General features: G+C 48.6%; 5 protein-coding genes across 5 annotated transcripts; 3 read left to right on the forward strand and 2 right to left on the reverse strand.

The window, feature by feature from the left end:
• Positions 1–152: 152 nt before the first annotated feature.
• CONPUDRAFT_106935 (Aldo keto reductase) lies at positions 153–2,155 on the reverse strand. The gene is made up of 10 exons (XM_007772492.1): positions 1,766–2,155; positions 1,556–1,702; positions 1,452–1,507; positions 1,208–1,396; positions 1,112–1,148; positions 960–1,057; positions 846–902; positions 647–788; positions 448–578; positions 153–382 (listed from the first exon to the last, which is right to left on the reverse strand). Exons 1-10 carry the CDS (start codon positions 1,790–1,792, stop codon positions 265–267), a joined length of 1,002 nt encoding a protein of 333 aa, XP_007770682.1. The 5' UTR covers positions 1,793–2,155; the 3' UTR covers positions 153–264.
• Positions 2,156–2,483: 328 nt separating this feature from the next.
• CONPUDRAFT_166792 (NAD(P)-binding protein) lies at positions 2,484–3,612 on the forward strand (the record flags this gene model as incomplete). Its single annotated transcript, XM_007772493.1, has 5 exons — positions 2,484–2,528; positions 2,630–3,039; positions 3,096–3,103; positions 3,156–3,214; positions 3,268–3,612. 5 exons carry the CDS (start codon positions 2,484–2,486, stop codon positions 3,610–3,612), a joined length of 867 nt encoding a protein of 288 aa, XP_007770683.1.
• Positions 3,613–4,989: 1,377 nt separating this feature from the next.
• On the forward strand, positions 4,990–7,695 carry CONPUDRAFT_166793 (MFS general substrate transporter). Its single transcript, XM_007772494.1, has 18 exons — positions 4,990–5,095; positions 5,144–5,178; positions 5,233–5,302; positions 5,371–5,384; positions 5,438–5,618; positions 5,667–5,700; positions 5,751–5,850; positions 5,901–5,930; positions 5,988–5,998; positions 6,051–6,148; positions 6,212–6,476; positions 6,539–6,629; positions 6,682–6,730; positions 6,781–6,899; positions 6,954–6,988; positions 7,043–7,131; positions 7,179–7,400; positions 7,453–7,695. Exons 3-18 carry the CDS (start codon positions 5,292–5,294, stop codon positions 7,526–7,528), a joined length of 1,425 nt encoding a protein of 474 aa, XP_007770684.1. The 5' UTR covers positions 4,990–5,095; positions 5,144–5,178; positions 5,233–5,291; the 3' UTR covers positions 7,529–7,695.
• Positions 7,696–8,353: 658 nt separating this feature from the next.
• CONPUDRAFT_155633 (uncharacterized protein) lies at positions 8,354–9,858 on the forward strand (the record flags this gene model as incomplete). Its single annotated transcript, XM_007772495.1, has 10 exons — positions 8,354–8,391; positions 8,445–8,457; positions 8,515–8,569; positions 8,617–8,814; positions 8,871–8,953; positions 9,005–9,109; positions 9,157–9,216; positions 9,270–9,357; positions 9,409–9,689; positions 9,760–9,858. 10 exons carry the CDS (start codon positions 8,354–8,356, stop codon positions 9,856–9,858), a joined length of 1,020 nt encoding a protein of 339 aa, XP_007770685.1.
• Positions 9,859–12,212: 2,354 nt separating this feature from the next.
• CONPUDRAFT_126688 (uncharacterized protein) lies at positions 12,213–13,012 on the reverse strand. The gene is made up of 2 exons (XM_007772496.1): positions 12,840–13,012; positions 12,213–12,779 (listed from the first exon to the last, which is right to left on the reverse strand). Exons 1-2 carry the CDS (start codon positions 12,973–12,975, stop codon positions 12,277–12,279), a joined length of 639 nt encoding a protein of 212 aa, XP_007770686.1. The 5' UTR covers positions 12,976–13,012; the 3' UTR covers positions 12,213–12,276.
• Between the last annotated feature and the right edge of the window lie 1,220 nt (positions 13,013–14,232).

Genomic DNA, 14,232 nt, shown 5'->3' on the forward strand with positions numbered 1-14,232 from the left:
ACAGTGGGGAATGAAACCGTATGTGTCATGGCCAGAACACACTTAAGAAAGCAAATGCTTCTGAAGTGCGATGGCGGCGGAGAAAAGTAGGAAGGAAGAGCTCGGTCGCTCAAGCGCTCAAGTGCAGCTTGCCGCCGAAGATGCTATGTCTGTTGTTGGATTGCAAATACCCGGATAATGTACAACAGCCTATAATGACGTGGATACAACCTTCCGTTACAGATGATAGGAAGTGCTTTAGGGGAATAGGGATCACTATCCACACTACTTCTTTCCACCTCCGACTCCAGGAACAATAAAGTACGGAGGTGATCGCCCCTTGTTGACAACCCACATCTCCTGCAACAGATCCACGATTGCGCTTGGCAGCGGGTCTTTCTCGCTACAGCGATCGTAGGTTCACGTCAGGCTTGGCCTTTAGTTCGGAAATGATGATGAAATTCTCACCTGTCTTCGACATTAGCCTGCAGTTGCTCGAGGCTGCTTGCGCCGAGGATGATGCCGTCCTCTTGTCCTAGGGCGCTGTGATGCTGGAGCCATCGCAAGGCAACTTCAGCCCCGCTTAGGTTGTGTCGTTTCTAGTTAGAAACCAAAGTTACAACGTAAAGCATTCTCATCTCCTCAACGCAAGAATTAAATAACGTACAAGTGTCTCTGTAAGTTGAGGGAATATCTCTGTGTAGCCTTTATAACGCATGTGCAAACCGGGAGCCATGACGGAAGAGCTGAAGTCCCAGCGACTGCCTTTCGCTGGAGCATTTGGATCTACGCCTCCGAACAGGCCGCGACTACATCAATGATCGTACTGAGCAATCAAGACACCCACTTGGCATATTGACACCTACGCCAGAGGGCTATACGCCACAAAGCTCAGCCCAAACTTGCGAAGGCATGGTATAAGTCTATTTTCTCGAACGTCAGTAAGTAGGTATCTGGTTAGACGGACAGGTGTAGCGTACTCGCTTTCAATGTTACGCTCTAGGGCGTTGTATACTCCTTGATACACGGTTGGCGCAATCCAACCCTTCGCCTTGGCTATAGTCACTATCTCTGCCACCTGATCCGAGTCTGTTTGAACGTCAATCAGTTTTGACAATCCGTTGGCACGCACCTCCCAAGAGTAGTAGTTACTGAGCCCGAAGTACTCGCTTTGCATGATGTTCAGCTCGCTAGGACGCTCACAGACGAGGTCTCGGGTAATACTCACAACTTTCCCTCCTTGTAAAGCTCATTGATCTCGAACAACGTGTCTTCGAACGGTGTGCCCCTGTCAGGAAGGTGCAAGTAGAAAACCCGAACTTTATCCATGTTTAAGGCCTTCAATGATTCCTGTAGAGATGCGCGAAGTTTTCCTGGTGCATGGTCTCCTGGAACTCCTGGAATAGCAACAAACACCCTGCCATTGGTAGCATGTTAGGCTTCACTTGATCGTAATAGTAGCAGAGACTGACTTTGTGTCGATTTTAGCGCCCTCAAGGGCGCCCAGATCTCTCAGCTTCCCAAGGTACTGAGAGAGTGTAAGCGCATACGACGCTTCAAAATGACAATGACGCACTTCTTCCGATGACCCATCGCCATACTTTCGAGCGCCGTCGTATTCATGGTAACCCTTGGAGTTCAAGTACTCGACGATCCTTCGACACTCGTTGATATCGTGTATGCGTGTACCCAGTGTGCCCTTGATGCCGAATGCAGACGAACCCTATATGGGGAGGCATGTGCCGCAACCTCAGTAGAAATATATGAAACAGAACGCAGAACTCACAAACAAGAGGGGGACACGAGATTTCATGGCGACGGAACGGGTCCAAGCCTAGTGCAGCCGCGGAAGGAGGGTGAAGCGGAGCATTACTATCGAGCGCTTGAGCCGCTATTTTTGTCGTGTTGGAGAACATTCCTATACCGCTTCGAGCTCTTTTCAGGCGGCGCTCAGCCCGGGACGGGGTTTTACTACATTAAACGCGGTGGGAGTCGACCCTATTTGCGTTAATGACGCTTTATTCTGACCCTGTCCTGCTCCCGAGTCTTGGTGCGCGCGATTTCTCGACCATTATAATGACTGCAAACCTTGTCTGAAAATAGATGTTTCTTATCTCTTATCTTGTTGTCGTTCAACGAAGTTTTGACACCTTCGGGTTCGGCATCTTAACAGTACTCCCAACAGTGGTAAGCGCGATGCCTTTGTACAGAAAGTGGCATTCCTACCCCTATCCACAGATCTTTGGCTGCGTCCCAAATTTGTGACTTTCTGATGGACGTAGGAGGTCATCGCGAGAATGATCTTGGGTGCGTAGAAACAAGGCTGCGCGCTTCACGCACTAATTGTTCGGAAAGATGCGGGTTCCCTAGCGTGATTACCGTCTAGGCGTGGGAACGCAGAGAAATGGGACGCGCTGATAGTAGGAGCGCATGTTGTTGGCCTGTTGGCCTATCAGTATTCCTCCTTACCGTCCTCCTACATCTTTGACTCTCCTGTTGACACCATGGCCTCAGCGACCGACCTTTCTGCTAATACGTCGGAACAAAAGGTCTGGTTCAGTACGTACCCCAAGAGTAGCGAACTCAAAACTAAACACTCACTCACTTCTCTTACATAGTCACGGGCGCGTCGTCCGGCTTTGGAATCTAGGTTACTCAGGCCGCACTTGCGCGTGGCGATCGCGTGTTTGCCACCCTCCGCAGTCCATCCTTACTTGCCGACCTTCAGACAAAATATCCTGCCTCGCAGCTGCGCGTTCATGAGCTCGACGTTACCCACGAGGGCAAGATTGGACCCGCGTTCGTGCAAGCCGTCGCCGCCTTCGGCAGGATTGACGCCGTATTCAACAACGCGGGCTTCGGCGTCATCTCCGAGGCTGAGGGCATAGACGATGCCAACGCGCGTAGTCTCTTCGAAGTCATGTTTTGGGGTGCATCCTACGTTACGCGGGAGGCGGTGCGTACATTCCGTGAACAAGTCCCTCCAGGGGGGAAGTTATTCCAGGTCGCATCCAGGACGAGTATAGAGGCAGCACCAGGTGTCGCGCATTACTCTGCGGCGTGAGTTGTCGTTGTACGTCCGACGCAGCTGATCTCACTTTCTTGTGGTTATTTAGGAAGGCCGGTTAGTTTATTGGCAGATTTTCTCTTGCACCTAATTCACAGAAGTATTCCAGCGCTCGAGTATCTGACAGAGGCGTATTTACAGGAGGTAGACAAATCATGGAACATATGGGTTCGTTTGGCGGCGTTATATTTGACTCCCACGATGGCGTTGACCTTGTGCAGTTCACACTCCTTGAGCCAGCGTTATTTCGCACAGCCGCCCCTTCAAGGAACATTATAGAGCCACAGCACCCTGCATACAAAAACCCAAGCCTCGCCATAACTAAATCCCGAAATGTCCTTCAAGACCTCTCCAAGTTCGACGGGAATCCTGCCAAACTAGCCAGAGTTGTCCTGGAGCTTTCCGACATCACTGACGAGAAAGCTTGGCCGTTTCGTGTGCCATTGCACCGTGTGGCTCTCGAGGCGGCTCGTAGAAAAGGACGTCATCTTCTTGAAGCAGCGGAGACGCAAGCGTTTAGGTCAGATGACGTCTACTTCGGCAAGGGCGGAACCTCTTTGCTGTAATAACCCTACCAGAGCAATTCTACCCCAGCTCCACCCCAGCAGCAGTAGCGCAGTAGTATTTCATAACGCTTTTCTTCGATTGGCGTCGCGACTTTCCACTACATCTTTGCCTTCTTCATGCTATCCCCCTGTCCGCGCGACGCAGAGGCGCAGAGGTTGTTCATGAGAAAAAATGCATCGTGATCATGATGGACTGCGGGGCCTGCGACCCGCATTGCACAACTGCGATTCCATCGTAGGTTACTGATGCGGCGTAGCCTTCTATTTCCCGTAGCTCATGCGGCATGGCCTCAAACTAAGTGAAATAGAAGATGGTTTACAATTGACTAATAGGCGAACATGGTTTGAACCAAACGGGCGCGCGCCGAGCTTGCTTAAACCCTAATTTGATCATGTGGGTGCGCATCTTATCGCTACGTGCCATCCCGCCACCTTGGGTGCGTCTTGCCGATTTGTGGCGTTTATTCGAATTTCCGGCACCAATATAGCCGCAGCCGGATGCATTGACAATTGGAAGCTTTGTGGCGGTATTTATTCCCGTATAAGGCCTGGATTCCATTTTTTATTAGAGTGCTTGAGCTCTCTATGGTTGCTGGCTAGACAGCTGGTATCTTCCATCTTTGATATTGGAACATCTTAATCATGGAACTTGAAAGCTTGATGTCTGCAAGGCGAAGAGGAGTCACGTTCTAAAACTGTGACCGCGAACATCCAATGTTCTGAACAGCATCGGTCCAGGAATGAACAAGGCTCCACGAAGTATGGACACATGAGAGCCACCCTTCTTTCTATTAATAGATACTATCAAGTCACTGCTCAATGTGGTGGTTGCATTAACGATAGGAGAACCAACCTCCTCGTGATGGATAGTAGAAGGTTGGATGTAATTATAAGGGTCACGGAAGTGTACATGCACCGCGGGACGGATCCTCAATGTGCCCGTGAATGGGTTATACGCTGCATTTCTTACATATGTCCGAAGCAGCTCGGGTAAATTTCCGTCGGATCAGCTAAAGTCGCCGGATTAATCTCAGATCAGAATCAAATTCCAGTCCCTCGGAAGCACCTGTGAAGGCCTTCGTGGCGGAGATGGAAGTCTTCCAGCGAAGATTACCATATCTGCGTGATAGCTATGATAAACACAGCCTGAATGTGTCGGGTGCAAGGCAAACGCCGGCGGTTCAAACTCGTCTAAGCAAGCGGCATGAGAGCTTGGACTAGAGCGCGGGGTCCTCTAGTTTCGTAACGCTTTTGGTCCCTTTTTGCTTCTACGGAGAACGATGGATAGTAAAATGCAGCGGCAGGCAGCAGATACTTCAGCTCTCCATGCGGATGCAAATCTCGACTCCTTTCCTGAACCCAACGGTGCGAGCCATCGTGAAGGAGAGTCAGAAAAATGTTCCGAAGCTCGAGAAGAGGAGACGGACGAACAGCCTCCGGTGCAACCTTACATTGAGGGAAGAAAGCTGGCTCTGACGTGCGGGTGAGTCGCAGCATCGTCACCACCGGATGGGTCCTTACTCTCCGTTAGCGGGCTTTTGATAGCAATATCTATCGCGTCTATAGGTAGTTAATCCTCGCCAAGTGGCTCAATGGTGGTTTCTCACTTGTCCATCGTAGACGTGACTATCGTCGGCACTGCGACTGCAACGATAGTATCGGAGTTTCATGCGCTCGAGATGGTTTCCTGGTGAGAGTGGTTTATTCTTTGTTTTCACTGTGTTTATCAGACAAACGTCGCGTTATACCCTCCAACAGGATATCTACAGCATGTAAGAGGATGATGTTTCTGGGGGATAGCAGTTCTCTTTGACAGTTGATTCAGACTTCTTGACAAAGACTGTCGCCACCCTTCCCGTCGGTCAAATCCTAACCCTGTACTCAACTAAACGCGTGTACGTTTCTGGAATCTTGATTTTTGAGCTGGGGAGTCTTCTTTGTGCAGTTTCAACCTCCATGCCATTTCTCATTGTTGGGAGGCTGATAGCCGGGATTGGCGCTACAACGTGCGTACGTTGATGTCCAAGCTGACTGATTGTTGACCTATGTGATAGCGTCAATGTTGCTGCGATTTGGTTGATAGCGCAGGTATGTGATCTCTGATGAATGCGGTTAGTCGCTACTCAACGACTGGGCAGATTGCACGGCTGGAAATCCGCCCCATACTTTTTGGTATGATCGCGCTCATGGAAACTATTGCATGTACGATAGGTCCCATTATCGGTGGTGCATTTTCTGGTGAGTAAAAGCGTACTTACGTGTAGTCTTTGTATAACACTTGCTACTAGAAAAGGTGACATGGCGTTGGTGCTTCTACGGTAAGTGTGGCCTCATCAATTACGCTAATACTTCACTTAAAGTCATTTTTTTGCCAGTAAACCTACCGGTGACTTCGATTGGAGTATATAGCTTCTCTGGTAAAGCTGATTGAGATGTAGATCGGCGGCCTGGCTCTCGCAATATCTTACTTCATGCCTGGCGAGAACGCACCGAAAAAAGCCTCCTCTGACAAGACTTTGGCTGCTAAGTTTCTAGAGTGCGTCCATGTTTACACATTTTATATGCATGTCTCTCATTCGAAGTACTTCATGCATTTCAGGATCGACTGGATCGGATGCCTTATCTCAAGCGGCATGATCATCGCGTTTCTTTTCCCCTTGCAGCTTGGCGGTAACACGTATCCGTGGAAGTCTGCTTCAGTCATTACCCCGCTCATACTCTCTGCGGTTGGGATAGCTTCGTTTCTTGCTTGGCAGCGTATCAAGGGTGCGCGGGCAATCTTGCCATGGAGTATTCTCAGAAAATCCATCCTCGGTTCTTCTTTTGTTTCGTTTTGGACGTACTGGGCGCTATTCGATCAAATTGTACGTTTGAACACTCAGTCATACCGAGCTTGTCTAACGGTTAATTCTTATCAACTCCCCAGTATTACATTCCGCTTTGGTATCAAGTACAAGGGCGTACTGCGCTTCAATCAGGAATTGACACCCTTCCGTTCCTCTTATCCAGCTGCCTCGGTGAATCTGGTTGCCCATTCGATCGTTACTGGAGCTGATTATTTGTTTAAAGCTCCTGTATTTGCGGGACTGTTCTCTAAGAAAACTGGCTATTACTGGCCGTAAGTGCCCGTCTGCATCTTGGTGGCATCCGAAGCTAAGATCAGAGTAGTATAATGGTCATATTTCCGTTGCTCAGCTCTATAGGGACGGGGCTCATGTACACAATGGGCCCTGCCTCGTCGCGCACGCGAATGATTGGCTACCAGATCATCAGTGGTATTGGTACAGGTGGGTATTGATTTTGACATATGCACCTCACATCTTGAGGTAAGAGTTCTTTAGGAGCGACGTTACAATTACCCGATGTTTCTATTCAAGTGAGAAACACGATGTTATATACCGTGATGTATCTATGCTGATAATGACGACAGGCAGAGCTGGCGCATGAGTCCCAGTTAATACCACAAGCAACTGGGCTGATGGCGTTGGTGCAGGGAATAGGAGCATTGATTGGGCTAGCGTATGGCGTCTCAACCGAGCAGCTGCGCATCACTAACAAGGTTATAGAATATCAGCCGCTGTATTCCTCAACCAACTTACCATCGACCTTCGCGCCACAGCCCCGTTTCTCTCCGAGACTGTGGCAAAGGAACTACAGCAAAGTATTGCTTACATATTCACGCTTCCAGCTTCCGAGCAGGACTTGGTTGTCCAAGCGTATATCAAAAGTTTAAATCTGGTTTTCATTGCTCAGGTGCCGGCTGGGGTATTGGCCTCCTTGACATCGTTGTAAGTATGGCTCGTTCTCCCAAGCTGCGGTTTCTCAGCCCCTTCCGTATAGGACGATGATACGGAACTACAATCTGAAACACAGGGGAAGAGGAGCTGGAAGTGCTGACGAGCGCATGGATGCATGAGCTACAGGTCAGATTAGCCTTGACAGCTTACAGAGCTTCAATTCCTATATTTCAGCCGTGTGCTATGGCTACTGCGATGGTGTGTGGAGTCCGCAGTCATCGCTTGAACTATTTTTTAAACATTAATGAAGATATAAGAGGCGTACATGTGCACTAGTGAGCGTTAGAGAGGTGATATTGGAGTGTCTTCTCCCGAGATGTCTTCCGTGGGATCTAAAGTTCAATAGTGGATACATGAGACAAGCTGGCTCTCACGGGATTCGGGGGGTCTGGATGTGGTACGGTTACATGGTTGAGTCGAGTATCAAGACTCGTCACCTAAAACCTCATCAGATCATTGAGGTAACCGGTGCAGTAACCAAATACTACATACATCAGACAGTGCATTCTTCATAGAAGCTCACTTATCTTGCCTGTGATATGCGGCGACCTATGCTGTTCGGTTTGAAAAGCGGTATACAAAAAGCATGAGGAAAGAAGTCCTCTGAGCCCCAAAATGATCCAGCCGCTGGTGGTATTCGTGGTCCTGCTAAGCGACTCGATTCCATCGCGAACTGTGGGGGCTCGGCAGCCTTCGGCTCCAGTTCCCAGTCACCTGGGCTTTCCAAACCTTAATCCTATCTTATCCACCAATCGCAAGAGAGAGAAACATTGGGTTCTACGATCAGCGCGCAGGTCCACGAATAGCGCCTTCTCTCGGTGTCTCGTGGCTGTAGGGGTTGTGATTCGATATTTGTGCCGTCTGCATCATCTGTAGCACAACCGAAAACCATAAGTACCACCCGCACGTTCATCTGTCTCTCGCTGTACCTCGCTTACTTGACCATGGCCACATGCGATGTTCCTACGGACATTCTGCAGATGTAAGCGGTTTATTTGCTCACTAACCAATGCAGTTAGCTAATTCATCTTCCAGGCTCATTCCGCACGTAAGCGTTCACAATGTATGGATATCATAGTAGTCTATGTAATAAGGACTATGACAGATTTTAGGGGACGAGTTAAACTGGGCCCTGTATGGTATCCTGATAGTACAGCTTTGTAAGAATGTCCTTCAATTCATCGACGTCTCGCTTACATGACCACAGATACATATCATGTTTCCCCGTTCTCCGACCCGCTAATTGTCAAGATATGCGTCTACATAGTATTCCTCATCGAGACGGTCCAAACTGGGGTAGCCTCCCATGATTCTTGGGAAGTCCTTGTCTATAGCTGGGGATGTGCTGGGGACGTTTTTCTCGTTTACACCGAAACTTTGACAGAAATCATTCTTCCATCGCTTGGTGCGTTGAACAGTCATTTTTGCGACATTGTTCAGTACTGAGTGCGACCAAGACAGTTGGTGCACTCGTGGAGTGCTTTTATGCTTGGCGTATATGGATTATTGGCCACTCCCTCGTTCAGAGTATTCTGGTAGCATCAGTATGGGAACATTTATCGTATGTTATCCAAGAGTAGCTGATGGCTCTACAGCTAGCCGTTCTTCAATTCATCGCCGCCCTGGTTAGCGGCATCAAAGAAAGCCAAGTTGTTTCAAAGGACACGACAAGAGCGAGTGATCTCCTTAAATATATTACGGTGCGTCCTATCGAAATTTCAGGCGGAACAAACGCTTATAAGCGTAGGTATGGTCTGCATTGATGACATTGTGTGATGTTGTTATTTTCATTCTCATGTCCTACCATGTACGTGGTTTAATACGTACGCAAGGATCACATTAATCATTGCATTCATTTAGCTGGCCCGGAGGCGCACAGGCGTTCGTAAAACGGACAAGATAATTGGCGAGTTGATTCGAATCATCGTTGAAACGGGAATGGCATCAGGTATCTGCAGGCACTCTAGAAAACAAATGAAAGACTAACCGCCTTTAACAGCCGTCACCTGGCTGGTATTCCTGAGTCTGTTCTGGGCTTATAAGGACAACCACTTTGAAGTCACACCGGCAATTCTGGGGTCCAAGATATACAGCAACTCGCTCTTAGTGATACTTAATAACCGGAGGAAATACAGCGACCCGCGACTTGCTTCATTGAGTATGCCTCCTCGAACGAGACGCCAGCCCTCGGATACGGAGGACTTGCAAAACGCCACAAATACCAGCACATTTGATGCTGTAAGAGGGGGTGACCAGATCGTTATGTTCGACTTTGCAACTGTAAGTCCGAAGACGTGATGTATTCTCCGGCTAATTCTGACTTTGGGATAAACAACGACGTTACAGACAGGCAAAGAAGGAGAAACCGTCACGACCAGCGACAGCGCCTCCCAGCGTCAACTCTGACTCAGCTACTGCGCACGAAATGTTTGTCGTTGGCTCTTCGTGACGTGTTAGACGAATTTGCTCTTTTCAACCGTCACAATGTATGTTATACCACTATATGTCCTTCCCACCTTGGATACCGTCCTTACCTTACGCTCGGAGACAAGTCTTCGAGGTGATCTGATTTCTTGTCGTTAAAGAGAAGTACAACCCACACGTGTCTTATGCCTTTGGTCTTACTGAGCGTTGTACCTATTCTGCGAATGTACTATATGCTACGAGTATTAATGCGGCATACTCGAGGGTCGCAAACAAGACCATATGGATCCAGACATTCAAACTTGGTGGCACAGAGAACCACTTCATTCTCTTTGACGAGCGGACAAGATCAAGGAGGCCACACCGGTCTCTCGGCGAGCGCGCGGACGGATATGAGGCAATTTTGGACCACAGGCACGTCTTTCCCTGTTTTTCGTTCTGTTGTTCAAGTTGGGCTTTGTAGTTGGATGACGGAGAAGTGTTGCGAATATGATAAACGAGCCTATAAATAGTACTTGCATTCTGAATCGAGACATATTCGAACTGAAAGCGCGTGAAGATCTGAAATTGGGACAGAAGGGGGCAAAATTACGAGCCTCTATATTTATAAGATAAGGACAGGAAATGTAAGGCCTTAAGCTGCCTTAAGGCCTAAGAGTGGTCACCGCACGGCGAAGCGCGCGGCCTGCATAATGCCGTTGTGGCTGCATATATTACGTCACTGTACCGAGCGTGGAAACCTTGCCGAGGTTTGGCCGAGGTTATTGTTTTTTTCCGCACCTACAGGCGTCTACTTTCCAGTACTGAAACGTTATGGGCACTCATACATCCCCGACGCGTCAAATTGTGATCAGATGGTATGCATAGTGAAGGTTTGATCACACATAAGGCTTTTTCAGGGTTTCCCGCCTTAGGCGATTCACACGTAGACACTGAACGCTAAAAGCGCGTTGACGCGCGAATACTGGCCGTTCCAACGAGGCGATGATAGGACGATGCTGTATATGGTACCCGGTGCATGGGGATACAGGAAAGTGGTGAACAGGAGACGATCTATCTACCGCCCAGGTGAGTAAGCCGGTGTAAACCAGGAATGAGCAGCAGAATACCTTAGAGTAGCAAGAGTGCAAGAAAAGAGTAGAAAAGAGTTGGATAGCAAATAGGGGGATTAACGCCGACGAGTCGAGCAATCGAGATAGACTCTTGGCTTCCGAAGCCGATGGGATCCACTTCTCGAAGCGGTGTGGGCATAGTAAGTCCGAGAGGGCGTCGAGCTTAGGAAGAGTTCGGTTGCAAAGTGGGGGGCTGACTAGTAAATATCAATGGCTATCGTAAAAACTAAAGGGCGTAGAATCTCAAGTACGAAATTCGTCACGATGATCCTATCCAACAACTTCATTGCCATAAGGGTTGCATCGTGGCTGCGCCTAGATCGCCGCATGTCCATCGCACGTTTATCTCGAGGTTAGACTTTCGAAGACGTGAATATTTGCATGCTCGCAGATATTCCCTAGCAATCAATTGGTACTCCATTCGGTGGTGGCCTGTGGTCCCCCTTCAACTCGTACGAGCACAGATCGTAGCCCTCACCGGATTCGATACTTATACCTCGTATCTTCAAAATTATGGTAGGCTTTTGTTGACCTTTGTTTGACATTTTGATCTGATGTGAATTTCCTTTTTACCTTGGCCTGCAGTGCTCATTCCGAACAAATCCCGAACGTGATAGAACACTATGTACCGATATTTTGCTGGTTATACGTGCAATTCTCTATAGTGCGTTTTTGTCCTCAGCTAGGCAACTTCTCATATGCCGTAGCGGTGTGAAAACCCATTGTTAACTTCGGTGGAAACTAGGGTGCCGGAGCGTAGCTCGGCATGTCTTGTGTCACCTTACGCTGAGAATGAAGCAATAACGCATGTGAGCTGACCTGATGGCTTTAGTCAGATGTGTGTATCCTCACCAGTCCTACTGATATTATGGGCTTTTAGAGGTCCACTTTGGGACATGATCAGATAGCGTTACACCTAAATCTGAGAACCAGCCTACATGGCGAACGCAAACGTCAGTAATAGTATTTTATATGATTAGCAGCACATTGCAACTGACACGGGCGATTGAAATCCACTTTGAGGAGCGTTGCAACCGCTTGCAGCTTAGACGTGATAAAATCTCAACCATAGTCGCTAAAAATACTTTAAAATCCGCGAGACTTCCGCTGCGTTCCCGCTTCAATTAAATTGCAGGCTGGTTGCAAGGCACCAAAATCGGAAATGGCTGCAATCGAACTATCAAATTTGCGACAAAGTCTACGCTTCTGAGGATGCATCGCTCCCTGAGAATCATACACTAGATTTGGTAATACAAAGACGCGCAATCGTAACTGTAAGAACCAGCATAAGCTCTCCTCGTTTGATATTCTACGGGTGAGTCGGTCAAGAACTAATAGTAGCCCATATCCGTTCCATTCTTTGCTTCTCCTCCGTAGCCCCAAACCTGTTCGATTTCCACAGGAGGGTTATCGATTAAGAAATCCCTGACCGCCCTCCAGTCTTTGCACCGATGCACCATTCCAGACCCTCCATCCGTAGTGTGGCGCCAAGTTCCATCGGCGAATCTCGGACGCCCCACTTCCAGAGTCACGTCAGAGTTGCAGAGGATGGTTTGCCTGAGGTATCGCAAACAATGTTCAACGTGGTGCATCGACCCAGTTCTGTTCGCTACCATTCCGACGCGAATAATGTCAAGGCAGTGGAACTGATGGATCATGGACACCATGAAAATGCGGTTCGGCGGACCGAGGGTCAGGAACCCGTCATTGGGGAACAGGGTAGACCACTCCTCGTCATTATACAGACCAAAGTGGTCTTCACCATCCACCATTTCGAGCGCCACAGGAGGCATGTCGATAGGAAGTTGGTCCGGGAAATCGTTGTCGATCCATGCTGTAGTCATATAAACGTTATATTATCTGACGAAACCAAATGACGAGAATTCCAGCTTACTGTACGTGCGAGGTGTAGGCAAGGCTTTATCCAGCACACTACCGGTGTGAATAGTGAATGCAACATGCACTGCAGTCATAACAAAGAAGGTGAGGAGATAGAAAGTACGAGACTTGTGCTCCCATGGGCGCGTCATGAACGGAACACCGTCGCTAGTTGAGCTACTGGAGAGCATGGAGGTCGAAAGTATTTGCCTGACTGATACTTTGGTTGTACAACCTGTGACCTTTATTACAGGATGCTGGGATCCATCACTCCTTCGATTGTATGATCATGAACTTAGTTTTTCTGTGGATACCGAGTGTCGTGTGTGACGAAGCTCCACTATTATTGCACCTCGGTCCTTGGTGACACCGTGACCTTTTCCGTACATTCGACTTCTCTGGACACTCAACGTCAGAATGAGATGCGGAGTTGATCGGCCCATCATATGCCATGACTAAAGTTAGACATTTGCCAGCGATATCATCGGACTCGATTCCACGTGAAGAAGTCAGGCGTATTTGGCAGCATATTCGTGGAGGGGACAAGTCAATTTCATCCGATATATAGTGAGATCTTGGGCCAAATATCTCCTCACCAACCAAGCTTAGCTGCATCTTTGTGAGTACGAACCCTCACGTCTCAGCATCATGTTCTGACTTTCAGCAATAGATGTCTACGGAAAGCAAGTACCCTCTTCTCAGTCCTCAGGAGGACGGCGAGCTCTACGAAGATGAGCAGTTGCTCAACATGAATCATGCCCTCGGGGCTTCAAGCAAGCGTACCATTGGCATAAGATTCGAAATCGCGATGTTCATTCTACTCCTCACGGTCAACGTCGCTTGCATCATCATTACTTCGAACAAGGCAGAAATAGTCTCGCGTCTCTTGCGTGTGCATGCTGACCTTACGACGAGTGCTCGCGACCTTCCTCGCCCAGATCCATATTACGGGCTTCATTAAACATCTGCGCTGCTGTCTGTATCGAATAAACGATTACATGGTAGATGCTCCCAAAGACCCATATACACCACCGCGCTGTCTGTTTGTGCCCCGTAACCTTCCATGCGCAAAATCTGATTCAGAATGATCTGTTTCTCCGTTCGAATCTGGCAAGCTAGAGGAGAGTAGCTCAATGACACGCTTGGCGCGTTTATCAAATCAACCCATATCTTTTGAGATCCGGATAGTGAGGTCAAATCGAGATTCACGACGCCCAATTGCAACAGCACGATGCATAGCTTGGAACCTCAGGGCCTTGTGGTTAAATTGTCTTATCTGCTTCCAAGCATCAACCAAAGAAGGTTTTGCCTTCGTGGCTTCGGAATGGTTTTAGATCGCGCCTGTTCCATGGCTGCGGTCGTGGCTTCCCTGACGCAAATGCTTTACCAAGTATACTTCCAACTCTCAC

This window comes from Coniophora puteana (assembly GCF_000271625.1).
Source record: "Coniophora puteana RWD-64-598 SS2 unplaced genomic scaffold CONPUscaffold_9, whole genome shotgun sequence".
Classification (NCBI taxonomy): domain Eukaryota; kingdom Fungi; phylum Basidiomycota; class Agaricomycetes; order Boletales; family Coniophoraceae; genus Coniophora; species Coniophora puteana.